At 32.4% G+C, this 17,120-nt stretch overlaps 5 protein-coding genes and 1 non-coding gene across 7 annotated transcripts; 5 read left to right on the forward strand and 1 right to left on the reverse strand.

Annotated features, from left to right (window-relative positions):
• The first annotated feature begins 1,504 nt into the window (after positions 1–1,504).
• On the forward strand, positions 1,505–2,244 carry LOC128954005 (intraflagellar transport protein 20 homolog). The gene is made up of 4 exons (XM_054299563.1): positions 1,505–1,634; positions 1,706–1,791; positions 1,947–2,050; positions 2,163–2,244. Exons 1-4 carry the CDS (start codon positions 1,505–1,507, stop codon positions 2,242–2,244), a joined length of 402 nt encoding a protein of 133 aa, XP_054155538.1.
• A 528-nt stretch (positions 2,245–2,772) lies between these two features.
• On the forward strand, positions 2,773–7,049 carry LOC128953930 (ubiquitin-protein ligase E3B-like). Its single transcript, XM_054299469.1, has 6 exons — positions 2,773–3,186; positions 3,263–4,216; positions 4,291–4,403; positions 4,476–5,191; positions 5,294–5,408; positions 5,491–7,049. Exons 1-6 carry the CDS (start codon positions 3,070–3,072, stop codon positions 6,836–6,838), a joined length of 3,363 nt encoding a protein of 1,120 aa, XP_054155444.1. The 5' UTR covers positions 2,773–3,069; the 3' UTR covers positions 6,839–7,049.
• Positions 7,050–7,479: 430 nt separating this feature from the next.
• Positions 7,480–9,271, reverse strand: LOC128953937 (GPI mannosyltransferase 2-like). Its single transcript, XM_054299480.1, has 3 exons — positions 9,085–9,271; positions 8,341–9,024; positions 7,480–8,259 (listed from the first exon to the last, which is right to left on the reverse strand). The coding sequence occupies exons 2-3, from the start codon at positions 8,993–8,995 to the stop codon at positions 7,544–7,546; spliced, it is 1,371 nt and encodes a 456-aa protein (XP_054155455.1). The 5' UTR covers positions 8,996–9,024; positions 9,085–9,271; the 3' UTR covers positions 7,480–7,543.
• Positions 9,272–9,313: 42 nt separating this feature from the next.
• Positions 9,314–9,395, forward strand: Trnas-aga (transfer RNA serine (anticodon AGA)). The gene has a single exon. It is a non-coding gene; the product is annotated as a tRNA-Ser (tRNA).
• A 363-nt stretch (positions 9,396–9,758) lies between these two features.
• LOC128953938 (STAM-binding protein-like A) lies at positions 9,759–11,804 on the forward strand. The gene is made up of 4 exons (XM_054299481.1): positions 9,759–9,774; positions 10,311–10,604; positions 10,688–10,856; positions 10,930–11,804. The coding sequence occupies exons 2-4, from the start codon at positions 10,363–10,365 to the stop codon at positions 11,746–11,748; spliced, it is 1,230 nt and encodes a 409-aa protein (XP_054155456.1). The 5' UTR covers positions 9,759–9,774; positions 10,311–10,362; the 3' UTR covers positions 11,749–11,804.
• A 1,431-nt stretch (positions 11,805–13,235) lies between these two features.
• On the forward strand, positions 13,236–15,248 carry LOC128953942 (uncharacterized). Of its 2 annotated transcripts, none has more exons than XM_054299489.1 (6): positions 13,236–13,252; positions 13,871–14,065; positions 14,176–14,362; positions 14,445–14,510; positions 14,571–14,655; positions 14,715–15,248. In XM_054299489.1, the coding sequence occupies exons 2-6, from the start codon at positions 13,903–13,905 to the stop codon at positions 15,168–15,170; spliced, it is 957 nt and encodes a 318-aa protein (XP_054155464.1). In that variant the 5' UTR covers positions 13,236–13,252; positions 13,871–13,902; the 3' UTR covers positions 15,171–15,248. The 2 variants fall into 2 exon arrangements, with proteins under 2 accessions (XP_054155464.1, XP_054155463.1); XM_054299488.1 differs by having other exon boundaries at positions 13,245–13,287.
• Positions 15,249–17,120: the final 1,872 nt, after the last annotated feature.

Here is a 17,120-nt window from a genome sequence, read left to right on the forward strand (position 1 = left end):
TTTTTCATATCGTTAAAAGTGATAACAGTTTTGACAGCAAATTGTTTGATAAATAATCGTCCGATCACTAGACCGCTCAACACAAAAAATACGTCCTGACCCAAGTTTGCAATTATATTAATTCTTAAGTTATATAAATATTTGTTATAATCGGGTATCAGTGCTAATCCAAACATATAAATATGTGAATTGACAAACAAAACTGATAGCAAAGTACGCAAAAAGTTCATAAATACTAATTGATTGTCATTATCGTTGAGCACATTGCTGTTGGTGTGTAAATACAATTGACCTAGGTTATGTTTTATTGATAAACATTTTAGCAATTTTTTTGGTAAAATTAAACCAAATAAATCAACAATTGTCACAATTATGATAACTCCGGTCCACATATATAAACATATCTCGAAAATATCTACAACTTTTTGCATGAAAAATGTCATTTTTTATAATAATTTTTTTTATTGTTGTTGAAATAATTTGATAAAATTAATTAAATACATAAAATATATAATGAATCAATTAATGTTTTTTAGTATTAGGTATAATAAACTCATGCGCCAAATAATTTGTCATATTTTTATAATGAAATATACAGTAATATACTGTACAATAGTAACTTATTTAATTTTATATACAGTAATATGAAATTTTCATTCATATTAATATTCATGCTATACTAAACTAGTACTGTATGTAACAGTGTATGAAAAATATTATTAATAAATTATATTTATTTAATAATCTCAGAAAACAATTCACTTCTTATATAAAATAAATAAAAATTTTAGTAATACTATTAGGAGTGGAGGGGGGAGAATGAGAGGGACTAAACATGTATTTTAGAAAAATGTAATCATCTTATAGAAAAAACCGAATCGAGACATAAGGATCAGAAACTGGTCACTGAACCTATGTTTAATCCGTGGACAGAGTGGACACCACCCGTAATATATCATATATCGAAAATGATTTGCGAGACATTGACTTTATTGATGTCTTCATATAAAAAAAACAAAGTTTACGTTGAATTCAAATTAATTTCTATTTTATCTCTTATTTTGTTTACAAAATTTTCACAAAATTCCAAAATCAACTAAAAATAAAAACCATTGCTATCGATGTCGAGTCTGAAGAAAAAATACAACACTTCCTTCTGGAGATTCGGAAGGAGAGGTAGAGTAGAGGCCAGACGTCGCAGAAAGCATTCGGGAGGAGAAGGATGAAGAAGAAGACAATTTTTAATTTATTTATAATTTTTATAATATAATTGCGTGAATAGTTACTTTCCGTTTCAATTATGCACATAATTGATCAATAATTTATATAATTTATAACATTTACTGTTATTATTATTATATTATTATTATTTGCTATGGTTACAAAAGTTTTGTTATTATTTTATTTATTCTATACTAAAATAAATAGTAACTAAAAACTAAAATTTATCTTAACTTTTATATTTTTTATATAAAATAATAAATTAATATTAATATCAATTAAGATGACAAAAGATAAGCTTATGTTAAGCGCCGGTCTATATATTGATGAGTTAAACAAAATCCGTATAATTGATCCACAATTGACTGATAAAAGCAGTGAATTGAAGAATGAAGGAATTGAATTCATTGAAAGTATTATTTGTTTGCTAAATAAATATAAATATATATATATATATATATTATAAATTATATTAATTTTTCAGAGACACAACAATTTCAGAAAATTATTGACAATTTTGTTGAAATAGTTGAAAATCTGGCCAAACATGTGGAGAGTGCAAGAATTAGAGTAAATATCAATTGATTTTTTTTGCTTTGAAGTTTAAAATAATACAACAATTTTATCTACCTGTATAATAAATGCATTTTTTATTTTATTTTTATATATGTATAATAATGATAATATATTTAAATATAAAATTATTGCAATTTCAAAAACAATAGGCAATCGGTTCCCGAAATCTATTGAAGACATTCGAGCAAAAGCATGAATCAGATATACAACAGTTGCGAACATTGATTAAGGAAAAGAAACACGAGTTGGATAGGTATGACATTTGACTGTCCATTAGATCTCTGGATATAATTTTACTAATTATTTCATTTTTTATCTCATTTTCAAATCTCTGGTTCAATATTGATGTTCACAAACAACAACAGACTTCGTGTTCAATACGATTCATTAAAACGTGAAGAATCGCAACAAACAGATCTAATGAACAGTCTATTAGATAATAAATAATTTTTTTAAAAATATTATTGTACTTAAAATTGATTTAATTAATTTAATATACCGTAATATTATTAATATTTGTACAATAAATACAAACTAAATTTGTTTAAAGTTTTCAATTATTGAAATTCCTTATTTAAACAAAAAATATGTTATCAATGATGTATTATATAAATAAATAATTGAATTGTAATAAAATGGTAATGTATTATAATTTCAATAAATTTTTGAATATTCTATTGATTCAATTGACTGTAAATTGGTTTAACATTTATTTAATATTATTTATTTTTTGCTAAATTTTTAAAATATTCATATTTCAAAATTTTATTACTGATAGATATAAAAAATACTTTAATTTTATTAATCATTTTTTTGTGTAGTACTGTATAAAATAAACAGTAGTTTGCATTCAAATGAGTGCACAAAACGTTACGTTATTTTATTATTATTATTATTATTATTATTACTATTACCACAAAAAAACTGTTTGTTTGTAAACAAATTGATTACACACTCAACGCATTCACACACAAAAAGACAGTATTAATATGTTATTGAGTGAGCTATACATCTATACATCAATTAGTCGCTGTCATCGACAATGTCTTTAAATTATCAGTGAATCCAGACTCAGATGACTTGATTTTTATTATTGTTATTGTTATCAACTATTTTATTTGATCCACAATTGCTCTGCAGATCTGACTGTAATAACTGAATCTGTTTTAGTAATGATTGACGACTGACTAATTGGATTCATTGATATATATATATAATCTATTGTTGTTGTTGTTAATACTTCTCTCTCTCATCATATCATCGGTGGTAACAATGTTTGCCAAAACAAATACATCGGAGACTAAACAAGAGTTCCTCGATTCGGCTAAAGCTCATCGACAACAACGGGAACGGGAAAGACATCACAGCCAGAGTGCCATCAAAATACAGGTCTGATTATTGATGATATATATAATGTCTTCACTTTTGTTGTGTGGCTATTGTTGTCATTAAATTTATGCCTTAGGCTGTGGTCCGCGGTTTTCTTATTCGTCGGTCGATTCAAAATGAAATCCGAAAAGACTTTGACGAACTTATGGGCGAACTCTTGGACGGCAACGACGACAATGTCATCAAATACGTAAATGCCATCAAAATCTACGAACTTATCCGTCGTTTTATGTTTGTCTTCGACGCCGACAAAGATGGCAAACGTTTCGAGCGAATGTCAAAATACATAATCGCCACAATGTTATTGGCCGCCGATAATAATCACCAGAGTCCAGAACTCGAATCCAGACAAATCACTTATATCTCGGTTGTCTTCAACAAACAATTGGCTGTTCACTGGATTCAACAGCTGAAGACAATTCTGTGGAAGTGTTGTCAATATCTGAAACATCTGAAGTCAGAGCTCCCGCACGACTACAAACAGATTCAGCTCTACCTGAATATGTTGATCACATTTACGTCGACCAACTCTTGGATTGTTTTGAAACAGTATCCACAGATTTACGATCCGTTACGGCCAGTGGTCAACCAGTTGTGCAACAATGTGATGACTAGTCTGGTAACCAAAGGTCTGTACGCTAATCTCCAGATACTTCTAATAAAGGGTTTGATGCGTACAAAGCCTACCCTTAAAAAGCCGGCCCTAACAGCTATAATAACGCTGGCTTTGCGTCCAGTTATTGCCTCCAAGTTCAACGAGTCACACATGAATATGTTTTTGTTGCACATCTTCTCCATACCAGCTCTAGTCTATCATCTGAACACAATATCCATCGACACATTGACCGTACTGTCCAACGAACAGATACTAAAACGTAGTGTCGAAATCTTGTCGTTGGATCAAAACTCGCGTATACTGTTCAATGCACTCGAAGGTAATTACGCTCTGTGTTTATTGGCCAACATTATACACTTGGCTTACATTGAAATACCGCTTAACACTATGGCTGCTAATATGGTAGACTTTATTGTATGTATTGTTTATTTATTTACCGAAACCACTGATTGTTCCAATAATTTATTTACTAATTTTTGTTGATAAAGTGTGTGATAACTAAACTGCTGGAAAGCTGCCAGAAGTATGTGGTAAGTAAACAGTCGAGTCTTACTCATTGGCATCCAGTGCTCGGTTGGTTCGCCCAGAATGTGGATCAAGGGTTTGTCAGCTTAAAAAATAGTATTATATTTTATACTGTATTGACTGTATTGATCGCTGTTTTATTTTTTAGTTTACACGAGTCCTTAGGTTACGTAAAGTCACAATTGCAATATCTTTGGAGTTCACAACTCATTCAATTGATATTCAGTCCGCTATTCGAGTTGTGCGACAAAACGAGATCTCAGTGCCGACGAGACAGTCTCGGGTCATTTAGTTCGGGTGGCGGCGGCGGCACTATAGCAACCCCGGGCGCCAATAACTTTACGTCAACGAAAAATTTAGTTAATTTTACGAAATCAAACTTTTTTAGAAAAGCCTTTGAAAAGGCCAGCCTTAGCGTCGGCAGAGGTAATCAAAGTCTAACTGGTAGTCAATTCGGATCGTCACCAAACTGTCGGTTGGGTAGTCCTGAGACAACATTGGTTGCGTTGATTTGTAATCTATATGAGACAGCACTCAATACTCTAACACAAGTCAAGCTGGACATACTGGCCGGTCTTTGCTATCAGGATCTGATCCTACCGAATCTGTGGCACTTTATCAGTTCACTGGGTCCGCAAAACGGTATGAAAGCATTTCTGGATCATCTGAATCTCCATACGAAGACCTGTGCGCCCGAATTTCAGATACTGATACTGTTCTGCGATTGTGCCACCCATTTGATCACCATATTAGACGACATGGAGATGTATGAACAGCAGAAGCCGTTCACAATTGAAGAAATGATCATAATTTCGTCATTTTTGAACAATTTTGTCTTTAAGATAATCTGGAATAATCTTATTGGTAAATATATATTTTTTTAATTAAAATTATTATAATTTATGGTAAAACAGTTATATTAATATATTGATTCATTAATTTTTGTTTTATTTCTACTACCAATAGATTTCAAGACAATGAATATGAATAACCTTTTGAATTCAACGCATGCATTATTAATGCTTTTATACAAACGGGACAGTAGGCGACAATTTTCGCCAAACGATCACTGGCTTATAAAGTAAGACATTCCAATATCCAAGATATAAATAAAATATTGTATTAACCATTAATTTGAATTAATTTTATTTTCAATACTATAGAGATCTAAAAGTATCGCATTTTATGAAAGACTTGGAAAACGGTCGCAAAGGAGCTCATATGTTGATGCAAAAGGTTCCCCATATTATACCGCATAAGGAACGGGTAGTTCTATTTCGAAAGTACGTCAAAAACGAAAAGACAGTCCTGGGACTAACTGAATCTGCCTGTGCGTCGCCGCACTCAACACTAATCACTGTCCATCGGTCGCGTGTAGTGGAAGATGGCTATCAACAGTTGGCAACTCTTCCGTCACAATCATTAAAGGGTGTGATACGAGTCAAGTTCATCAATGAACAGGGCTTAGACGAGGCTGGTATAGACCAGGACGGTGTGTTCAAAGAGTTTCTCGAGGATACCATCAAACGGGTATTCGATCCGTCGCTAAACCTGTTCCGCGTAACAACTGAACAGCGTTTGTATCCGTCGCCGACATCGCATATCCAGGAAAATCACTTATCATTGTTCGAATTTGTCGGCAAAATGCTCGGCAAAGCTGTCTATGAAGGTATTGTCGTTGACGTGCCATTTGCCTCATTCTTCTTGAGCCAAGTCCTGGGTCAACAGCAAAGTGCACTCTACTCATCCATTGATGAATTGCCTTCACTCGACGCTGATCTCTACAAAAGTCTTACTTATATCAAACACTACGACGGAGACATCACTCAACTGGATCTAACGTTTTCCATTGACGAAGACTGTATGGGACAGATTGTGACGCACGAGTTGGTGACCGGTGGACGGGCTATACCAGTGACCAAAGAAACGCGCATCAGTTATATTCATCTGATGGCACACTTTCGAATGCATACGCAAATACACGAACAGACGGCCGCATTCATCCGCGGCTTCCGGTCGATCGTAAATCCCGATTGGCTCACAATGTTTTCGACGCCAGAGTTTCAGCGACTCATTTCCGGTGACAATACACCCGTCGATTTACAAGATCTTCGCAAACATACCAAATACTTTGGCGGTTTTCACAACAATCATCGAGTAATCATATGGTTATGGGATATCCTCGAGAAGGACTTCTCGCAAGAGGAACACAAACTGTTTCTCAAATTTGTCACCAGTTGTTCAAAACAACCATTACTTGGTTTCGCACATCTAGAGCCACCATTTTCCATCCGATGCGTCGAAGTGAGCGACGACAACGATACGGGCGATACGGTTGGCAGCGTTTTGCGCGGATTTTTCACTTTCCGACCAAAAGACCCGATCAATCGATTGCCGACTTCGTCCACTTGTTTTAATCTACTAAAGCTTCCGAACTATCAAAAAAAGAGTACTCTAAGAGAAAAACTTCGGTACGCTATCGCCAGTAATACCGGTTTCGAGTTATCTTAAGGATAGTTGTGTTCAGTAAATCATTGTGTGATTTGGAATATGAAAGTAATGTATTGTTTGTATTATAATTTGTTATTAATTTCTTTCTTTTTTTTAATACCACAAACAGCACTGTTTTTATCACATAAAATGTAATCTTATTTCTAGTTTTATAATTGATTTTTAATTTATATTTGTATATTATTTTATTGATTTATTTATACACACAACCATAACACCTACAAACATATAATTTATATAATTATTTAATATTTTATTAATAATTTAATTGCAATATTCCCATAATTATAAATATATATTAGGTAAACCAATTTTACAGTTTAAATTTATTATTTACCAGTTAAACAATAACAAAAAAGTATAATCATTCAATCAATCAAATGTTGTTTTTTATATAAATAATAATAATATTATTAAAACGCTAGTCAATTGGTAATGTTATAATCTAATGTAAGACACAGGTAATAATAATAATATAGTTATTTCAGTATTAATAGTATATTTGTATAATAAAAATACTACCAGTGCTTATATAAATATTATTATTTATAAATAGTTGTATGTTTTTACAATAAAATAAAAGTTTTCACGCGTTCGCTATTAATGCAAATTTGGAGATCAAATTAATACAAAATTCTGTATTTGAAATATATAATAAAATTTATTTTAAAAAAATACTAAACATTAGTTATAAATAATGTTATTTCAAGTAAAAGGTAAAAAGTTTGAGTGCATAACTGTGCCTACAATGAAGTAGCCGTAAAACCACAATTTTACGAGTTTAGTGCGCCTGGCGTTCACTTTGGTCTCGCGTGACTCGACTGTCCAATAAACTAATGGACTCGAAGATAATAGCATTCTTGTGGTCACTTGAATGTGTACAAAGAATAGACAAAACAGTGTCAAACATAGCACATGTATTATATGCACAAAACACCATTCATTGTCCATAACTGAGCTATGCTTCTGATGCTGAGTACTGATAGTCTTGAGTGACAATAGTTGATAAAGTTTGTCTTTGTTAACGACTAGATAGTCAATACATGACGTCAGGTTTATAATGACTATTGGCAGCGCCAGCAAAAAGTTAGGTATCTGTTTGAACTGATAATACTGGAGAAAACCAACGTTCCAGTACTTATTCTGTACATAGGAATAGGATAGAGGAACGGTATGATTGCACCAATCTGTGAAATATGACGGTGTCGTACTGACTGGAATCGTACAGAATTTATCGTAGGCATCAATCTGGTAGATAAGGAATGGTATCACACATATGGACACATAGACTAGTGTTTGAAACAAACGAATAGCCAGCTTAGGTAGCCATCCGGCGCGCAGATGAAAACGTTTTGCCATAAAACAGTCGTTTAAGATGTAAGACAATTGTCGATATAAAATAAAACCAAACGATATAAGACCTAAAGACGGTAATAGTCATCGAAAAAATAATATTAGAATTGGTTTAACAATAAGATGAAATAATTTTGGGTTTCGGTTACCATTTGACCGAACAGCAGAACTGAGACCAAAGAGAACCGACGCCAGCATTAGATGATGCCATTTGGTGGTCATATGTGTCCAATAGATACCGGCAAATGTCAAAAATGCAAACAAACATTCCGAATACGAAGAGCTGAAGAATATCGATGAAGGGTTGTATGCAAACCAGTAAACAGTCATTCGGGCCATCGGTTTGCTGGCAAACATCCGAACAGTTAGTTCGTATAAAACAATGGCCGTCAGTATAAAGAGTAGAAAATTTATGGTAAAACTACTAATTAATAGCAGACTATAGTACGAGACAACAGTTGTCCCGATAAAGGTGTTCACAATTATGGCTAATAGATTGGCCAACCATCTGACTAGAAGCGGGAAAAGCGGGAAAAATGCCAAAAACTCTTCGCGTGTATAGCCATTGTAGGCGATGGCCATAAAATACTGAGAATCCCATCGGTTGAGACCAATAAACAGCTGATGTATAACCCGATCGGCCCTTGTCTTGAGTTCACTTTCGAAGCCGTTCAGAAATCCATCGCTTCGGTGGTCAGGTATTAGCAAGTTGGCCACCAATTGCAGAACAAATAACAGTAGCCGTGATTTGGCTGCCGTTTTAACCACCTGTACCCTGTCGTCAGCACCAAATGACCAGATCATGTCTCGGAAGGGGTACTACTGTCGGAACACTATAGTGGTCACAACATTAGATAATCGGCACTCAAGTGATGGGTGTATATATCAGTCACGTGTTTATGAATTAAGTGATGCAATGTTGTTGTTGTCCTAATGTGTTAACCGATGGTCACCGCAAAAACTGTTGATACTGTCCACTGGTGGACAAAATGTGTGGACTCGTTGACTACATGGTTGTGAGTGACCATTAATGTCATCGTCAGCTGTAATCCCGATCTCGCAGTCAATTGAATCAATAGAGTCTATAGACATAAACATTAAACCCTAATATATTTATGTATAGCAGTCGTGGCCGAGTGGTTAAGGCGATGGACTAGAAATCCATTGGGGTCTCCCCGCGTAGGTTCGAATCCTACCGACTGCGTAACATTTTTTGTTTTATTTATTTTTTTTCAGTCTATAATACAATTGTCTATTTTTGTGCTAAAATTAAATAAACTCATCATATGTTTGATTATAATTACTAATTTAACAAACAAAGTGTTTTCAACAAAATTTTGTACATTTTATTTGATTGATTCAATTAAATCAATTGTTAATTGTTTGCATCACTTATTGGTAATAATTTTATTAAATTAAATGAACAATAATTATGTCGAATAATTTGTGCGATAAAATTGTTCCCTCGATTAACAGCTAATAATTTTTATAACTATTTATTAATATTTTAGTTATTAATGTTTAAGACATTATTGATGTAGAAATGAAATTGAATTGATTGACAGTTTGTATTAAACATTACAGTATTGTTATTATCATATTATTATTATTATTATTATTACTGTATTTTATGACTAATGTTATGACCAGGGTTTTAAGAAAATAAATGCCTGCCCTGGCAATGCCCAAATAGATGCCATAAATGCCTGGCATTTTGGGCATCTATTTTATTTGCCTGCCAATTTAAATTGCTAAAAAGCAACTGTATTTATAAAAATAATGCAATTTAGTGTTTTAACGTGTTAATTAAATTTACAATTAATTTACTTATTTCCAATGATATTACCTTTTAATTAAAAGTATACAAAACAAAAATACAAGCAAATATATTATAAAAACAATGTTTTATAAATTAATTAATAATATAAAATAAAAATAATAGGTGTCACCACCTGAAAATAGATGCCCAGGGCATGGCAGAGGCAGGGCAGGCATTTGGCAAAATTGGCATCTATTGTTTATGCCTGCCATTTTTAAAACCCTGGTTATGACTAATTGAATGAATTGTTTGTTTGACAAAAATCACATCAAATGGTATTGTCGTTGCTGTGAATGACAGACTGACTGACAGACAGACAGACAGACAGACAGCTGATACCAAAAACCAAAATATGCCACATATGGACACACCATCTGCCGCTGCGTCGATGGCCAACAATGACATGTCCGAAGTGATGGATCCGGTGGAGCGGATTCGCCGGTTATGCGAAACGGCCGCTTCCATAAATGTGGACAATACGGTACCCATCAAACGGTACTGGAGATCGGGTAAAGAGTTGCTACGTATGGCCAACATATATCGCGAAGAACAAGCACTGGACAAATCGTTTATACTATACATGAAATATATTACGTAAGTATTTTTYGTATTRATTGGTTGCCATTGTTTAACTGATCCAACTGATTGTTTTTGCGCTTAATTATTGAATCCGATAGGCTTTTTGTCGAGAAGATACCGCAACACTTGGAGTACAAGTCGTGCGAACCAAACGAGAAGGCGTTAACCAAAACTAATTGTAAGCAAATCTTTCCCGTCGCCGAACAATTGAAGAAACAGTTGACCGAAAAGTATCAAAATGAGTACGACTTGTTTGCGGAAGAAAAGGTTTTTTCTGATTTCACTGATTTGAGTAAAATAAGAGTTGTTTTAAATGTTTTTTTGTTTGTTAATAAAACAGAAGAGAAGAAAATTAGAAAATGAAAAACGAAATGAAGAAATGCGTCAACAGTTGCGGAAAAGACGTGAAGCCGACAATGAGCGACAACTTCAGGAACTGGAGCTTAAGTTTCAGGAAAAGAAACAGATTGTTGGCTCAATAGTGGCCAACAGTGTGTTGCCAGCTGTGGTCGCTACAGATAATGATTTGATTCATCCACTTATTTGTAACAAAGCCGCCGAAGCCGTTACTGATATACCAACGGTCGACAGATCGACGAAACCATCACTTATGCCTGTCTTTAGTGCTGCCGCCGATGGTCTGACAAAATTGGTTGTTCCCACAAAACTTATCCAACGATTCCTGCAATCAGCCGAAGCTAATACCATACGAAACATCGAGACCTGTGCCGTATTAGCCGGTCGTCTGGCAAAAAATGTATTTACCATAACTCACGCGTTTGTACCCAAACAGAAAGGAACGTCCGATTCTTGTCAGACACTTAACGAAGAAGACCTGATTATCATAACCGACAGTAATCTTGTATCGTTGGGTTGGATCCATACGCATCCGACACAGAATGCCTTTATGTCGTCCATTGATTTGCATACTCATTGTCCCTATCAAACACTATTGCCCGAAGCAGTGGCCATTGTATGTGCGCCTAAATTTGACGAAGTAGGTGTTTTCTCCTTAACCGATCCATACGGTGTCAGATTGATTAGCACCTGTACTCTGACCGGCTTTCATCCACATCCGACACAACCACCCATTTATGAACAGTCATCACATGTTATGTTTGATAATAATAACGATATCGATGTAATTGATTTGAGATAATAATAATAATATATAATAGTATTTTGTTACATATTTGTATGTTTTTAAAAAAGTCATTTTAATTGATTTTACGGAAACTATATTTTAATAAAGTTTTTTGTTTTTGTGTCGGCAAACAGTTTTTTAACAATTAACCTAAAAAGATTACCGTTGTTGCGCACACGCCTTTCCATGGCAGATAATGCGATAAATGGCAGGTTTAGTGGTAATTGCTTCCCCTGGAATTTGCTTAATTTGAGGGCACAAAATCCCAGCCATGTTATAAGTTTTTATTATCTATCAAATTCATTCCACTCATGATTTTTTTTCATTATTTAATGCTATTATATATGCATTATTAATGCTAATTTAATTTATTATTTATTTGATTATTAATTTTACAATATGTTTATGATCCTAGGATATTAAATTATTTATTTATTAATTGATCGATCATATATTTAATTAATTATAACTAAATTTAGACATTTAAAACACTTATAATTGTGTAGATACCAGTTATCACATTTACTGCCATTCGACTATTTTAGTTATCGCATTATCTGCCATGGTATGGCAGGTTTAGTGATAATTAGTTCCATACCTTTATGACACTTTTAATTAATTTTTAAAATTGATATGTCTAATTAAGTGGTTAAAAACGGTAGTCTATAAAACAAAAATTTGGATATAAATAAAAACATTTTTTTTTACTAATCATAGGATTTTTAATAATAGGAAATTATTTTTTGTTGAAAATCAATATTAATTAGTAGTTTTAGTTCGCAATCAATTAGATATTCAATACATTTTTACTAATAAATTATTACAAATATGAATAACTATATTAACAATTAAAAGTCTCGTGATTTATATAACATTAAGCGCACAATGAAACCAATACTTTCAAAACAATTGTTTTAAAACATTAAAAAATATAATATGACTGTCTATGTGTTACAAATTACATCATGTAATCTATCGTATAATAATATTGTATAATAAACTATACAATTGTTGTTTTCAAAGTATTGGTTTCATTGTGCGCTTAATGTAAAATAATTTTTGAATTTGATTTTGTTTTTCAAACAAAACTTCATATATGCATAAGTAATCTATAAGTTAGTGTTGACAACATTTACAATAAGAAAAACTTATTAGTTTAACAATAAGTCTAAAAATATCATTGAATTGAGTGTGAATTTGGTACGACTTGTGGCCAACAAATCATCATTTAATGGCCAACATTTCGGTGATAATTTTGGTAGCATTTATACTGTCATAAGTGTCACTTAAAAATCAGTTTCGCTTAGACTGTGTCTCAAAACAGTTTCAGTTGTGTTATATTCAAAGACTACAGTATGTATTGTAAAGTACTTACATATTATGTATAATTAAATTGTTTTCAATAAAAACATTAAAAAATATGAGTTTTGAGCGCATGTGTGTTGGTTTTGATTAATTATTTAATTCAATGTAAATGTATTTGTTATCATTGGATATCTAATATGTCAACAACAAAAAAGTTTGTAATCAATGTCTGGTCTAATAACGATAAAAGTTAGATAATATTTATGTAATGTTTTAAATTGCAAAGTCCTATATCAGTATATAATTATTTTTTATAGTTAGTAGTTGTAGTACTGTATTAATATTTAATATATAAATTTATTTTTCCCATTTGAATATTTTATGATATCTATTTAAAAAAATTAATTGATAATTTTCTTTCTAAATTAATAACTCATAATTTTATTTTATTCAAATTGAAAAAAGTATAATATTTTATCAATTAGTCAAAACTTTTGCTTATTTTTTAAACATACTATAATTAAAATTTACTTTTCATTAAATAAGTACATAAAATAGTATTTATTAATAGTTTATATTCAATAAATACTGAATACATTGTGTAATACTACAAATACTGTATATTAATTTGTTATACAGGTATACGGTATATAAAATGTTATGTAATAACACATTAGCATTAATTACATTTTTAAAATTAATAAAATATATATATATTAATATGTTTTAGTGAAAACGATAGTTACATATTAGCTAATTATTATGAAAACAATTTTTCAGATTTCAAGTGATTTATATATTAATTTGTTTGACATCTCTTTAATTAAATCAGTTCAGTCATCAATCGTTAATTGATGAAAACAAATGGAAACTTTATCGAAGAAAAAGACAAAGAAAACTAAACCAAAATTTATCGATTTGACCGAAGAATATAATAATGAAGATGTGATTACAACCGTCGCCACCGAAGATCAATCATCTGAAACAAAACCATTGATTAATGTTAACGAATATTCAGACAATAGAGGTATGACTTAATTGACTGTTGAAGTGATGGGACTAACTTTGCTATCAATAGATAATGATATCTATTATCTTCATAGTTAACAATTTATGTTATGTCCATCATTATCATAGAATTGCCGAAACAACGTGAGGCCACAGTCAACATTGACAACCAACCGTCGGCGCCGCCCGAAGAGGATTACCAGCCGTGCGGTTTGGCCGATGATAGGACCAGACAAGAATTTATGGCCAAAGTTTTTGCCGTCATTTTTGCCCAAAAATCACTCTTCTGTGTCTTAATTGCTATCTTTACTTATATGTAAAACATTTATTAAACATACTTTGAATTACAGGTAATTAAAAGATGTTTTTTAACATTTTTTATATCTCATATTTTTTAGTCCCCATTTGAGAAAAATTTATCGCAAATGGGTTTTCGATCCATTATTTTTATCATCATTGATCGGGTAATCATTAATTTGGCAAACATTTACAACTAAAGATTTAATTGTAATTATCATTATTAGAGTACCTCTCATCGTATTTGTTGCCCTATTGGCCATTTCACCGTCAATTAGGCGACGATTCGCCAAAACTGCATTCATAATAATTGTACGCTAACTGATCCATTATTTAATCCAAATCTTTAACTTTAAATTATCAATTAATAGACGGCATCTTTAAGTCTACTCATGAGTTACGCCATTACCCAGAGAGCAACGGCCAACGCTTTTCTCTATTCAATGGGTTTTAGCGACTTCTGCGATCTGGCAGTTATTGTAGGTTCAAAAGCGAGACGAGACTTCACCAAATGGCGATACATAGCCATTACGCCAACCATTATGGCCGGCAGCAGTTTCCTGGCGCCAACACTACTCCAAACTTCATTGAACAATACAATTTGGCCGTCAATTGTTATGACCGGATTATCTACTTATTTGGTCTCTAATACCCGACCGGTCATCAAATACAATGATCTCGAATTGGAACCCGAAGAATATGTTTTCGCTGCCACTCAACTATATATGCATCCGGAAAGAGCTATCAAACATCAAGTGAAGAGTTGGTTTTGCGGATCAAATAATGAACGACAACAACGAAATAGAAATGCTTATACATCTATTTGAAATGATTTATGCGTTTATTGGTATATTCATTATAAATCATTTAATAAAATATTAAGTTATAATTTAATTGACAACAAAAATGATAATTTTAATGATTACCGTAAGAAAAATTATGCTACAAATATTATTACGGTATAAATTTATAGGGAAATATACTGTATATATATTTATTTATAATATATGACACATACACCAGTTTCCCCGCAAATATTATTGAGTGACAGATACAGTATATTAGACATACAGTACAAGAGATAGATAGATTGATAAAGGATCAGTAGGTCAGGGAACTGGTGTCTGGAAATTACATCACAGTTAATATAATTATAAACAATTTTTTATCAATAAATTATTATATTTTTCATTTAATTGTCGTGTGTTTTCACAATCGCTGTTTGTGAGAGTTTTTTTCTTAAAAATATCTTAATTTATAAATTTATATACAGATATATAACTATAAACTGAATAAACGACAAAATAATTAAATTGATATTACAATCAATCATAAAATCTACTGTATTTGTTAACCAACGATGATATTACTCTCTGTCTGTGTATTTCTATCAGAAGAGAGACTCAGCTGATCTCAACAGATGTATGGGATGTGATGGACTCCTTTGCAATCGTTTCTTTGGCAAACGCGTCAGTATTTCATATAACTTACTAAACTCTGTCCTCTCATTTGACTTAAATGACCAGCAAATCAATAATAAATCCTGTAATTTAATATAATTTAATTGTTTGCCAAATAAAGTGTTAATTTTTCTTTGGTGTTATTGTTTACCAAATATTGTCACAAACCTTGACTTCTTTAGACGCTTGAAGATTCATCAGCGATTGTTTCACTCCTTTGCCCACTTGCCATATAATCACTTCCGATGGTTGTCCCTTGAATGGCCACTCGCCTAATAGTAACTCATACCATACGGTTATGGTTTTATATAATTAATAAATTTTCTTTTGTAAACTGATCTGAAAAACCAAACCCAAAAGCATAGACATTAACTGTAACTGTAGAGAATGGCAGTTCTTCAGTGTCCTGTTCGCTATGAATTCGTAGACTACGGACTATCTCTGGCGCCAAATAGCAGATCCATCCTTTCGGTATTGTTAGCCCTTTCTCTATCCTTTCTGTTTGACGAAACAAATCTAACAACAAAAAACAATAGTTAACAGCAAATAAATGTCAAACAAATGTAATTATTTTGGTCACAAATCTGTTGCCGACCGAGTTTGGCCACAGAAAACAGTCCGACAGATCTTAAGCTCGTCAAACGGTATATCCTATTTGCGAAGCGTTAGAACTGTTTTGTGGCGAACACGATATCTTTCAGATCGAGATCTAACTATCTTGGCTATCGACACGTCCGGCCAGAGTTTTCTCTGAATCGGTACTACCAGAACTTGAAGTCTGCGAGTATGGCATCGATGTTTAAATGAGTGCTAGCGATGAGGGCGTTGAGGAATTACTTGCTTTTGATCAACCTGTAGATAACGGATCGACCTGTAGATTGCGTTTTCCGGACGGTGGTGTTGTCGGAAACTGTCCATTGAGTTAGTGGTCGACGTCAGGTTTGAGTTCAATATATAGGAACCAATTTGTGGAAACCAAAGACCCGCAGATTGTGGCCGAGACAATGGACTACTGTTTTTAAGTATCTCTTCCGATGGAACCCATGTTCGCATCGTTCGGTTTTTTGTAATACGTGGCGACACCGAAGCTGAGGAAGTCATGGCGTTTGTATTCGTTGTCGATGTGATGACTAATTTAATTTACTAATAAAAATTATGTCACATTAAAACAAATTCTTGAAATTTAATAAATGTATCAGTAATGATATAAATATTTCTTTTCAAATTTAATTTAAGACAAAAAATCAGTTAATTATTATGCAATACTAACCAATTGTAGTTATGATTTAGTGGTTATGACTAAATGTATGGTTTAAA

This window comes from Oppia nitens, unplaced genomic scaffold (genome assembly GCF_028296485.1).
Source record: "Oppia nitens isolate AA-2021 unplaced genomic scaffold, nextdenovo-longstitch-racon4-pilon3 scaffold24_pilon_pilon_pilon, whole genome shotgun sequence".
Classification (NCBI taxonomy): domain Eukaryota; kingdom Metazoa; phylum Arthropoda; class Arachnida; order Sarcoptiformes; family Oppiidae; genus Oppia; species Oppia nitens.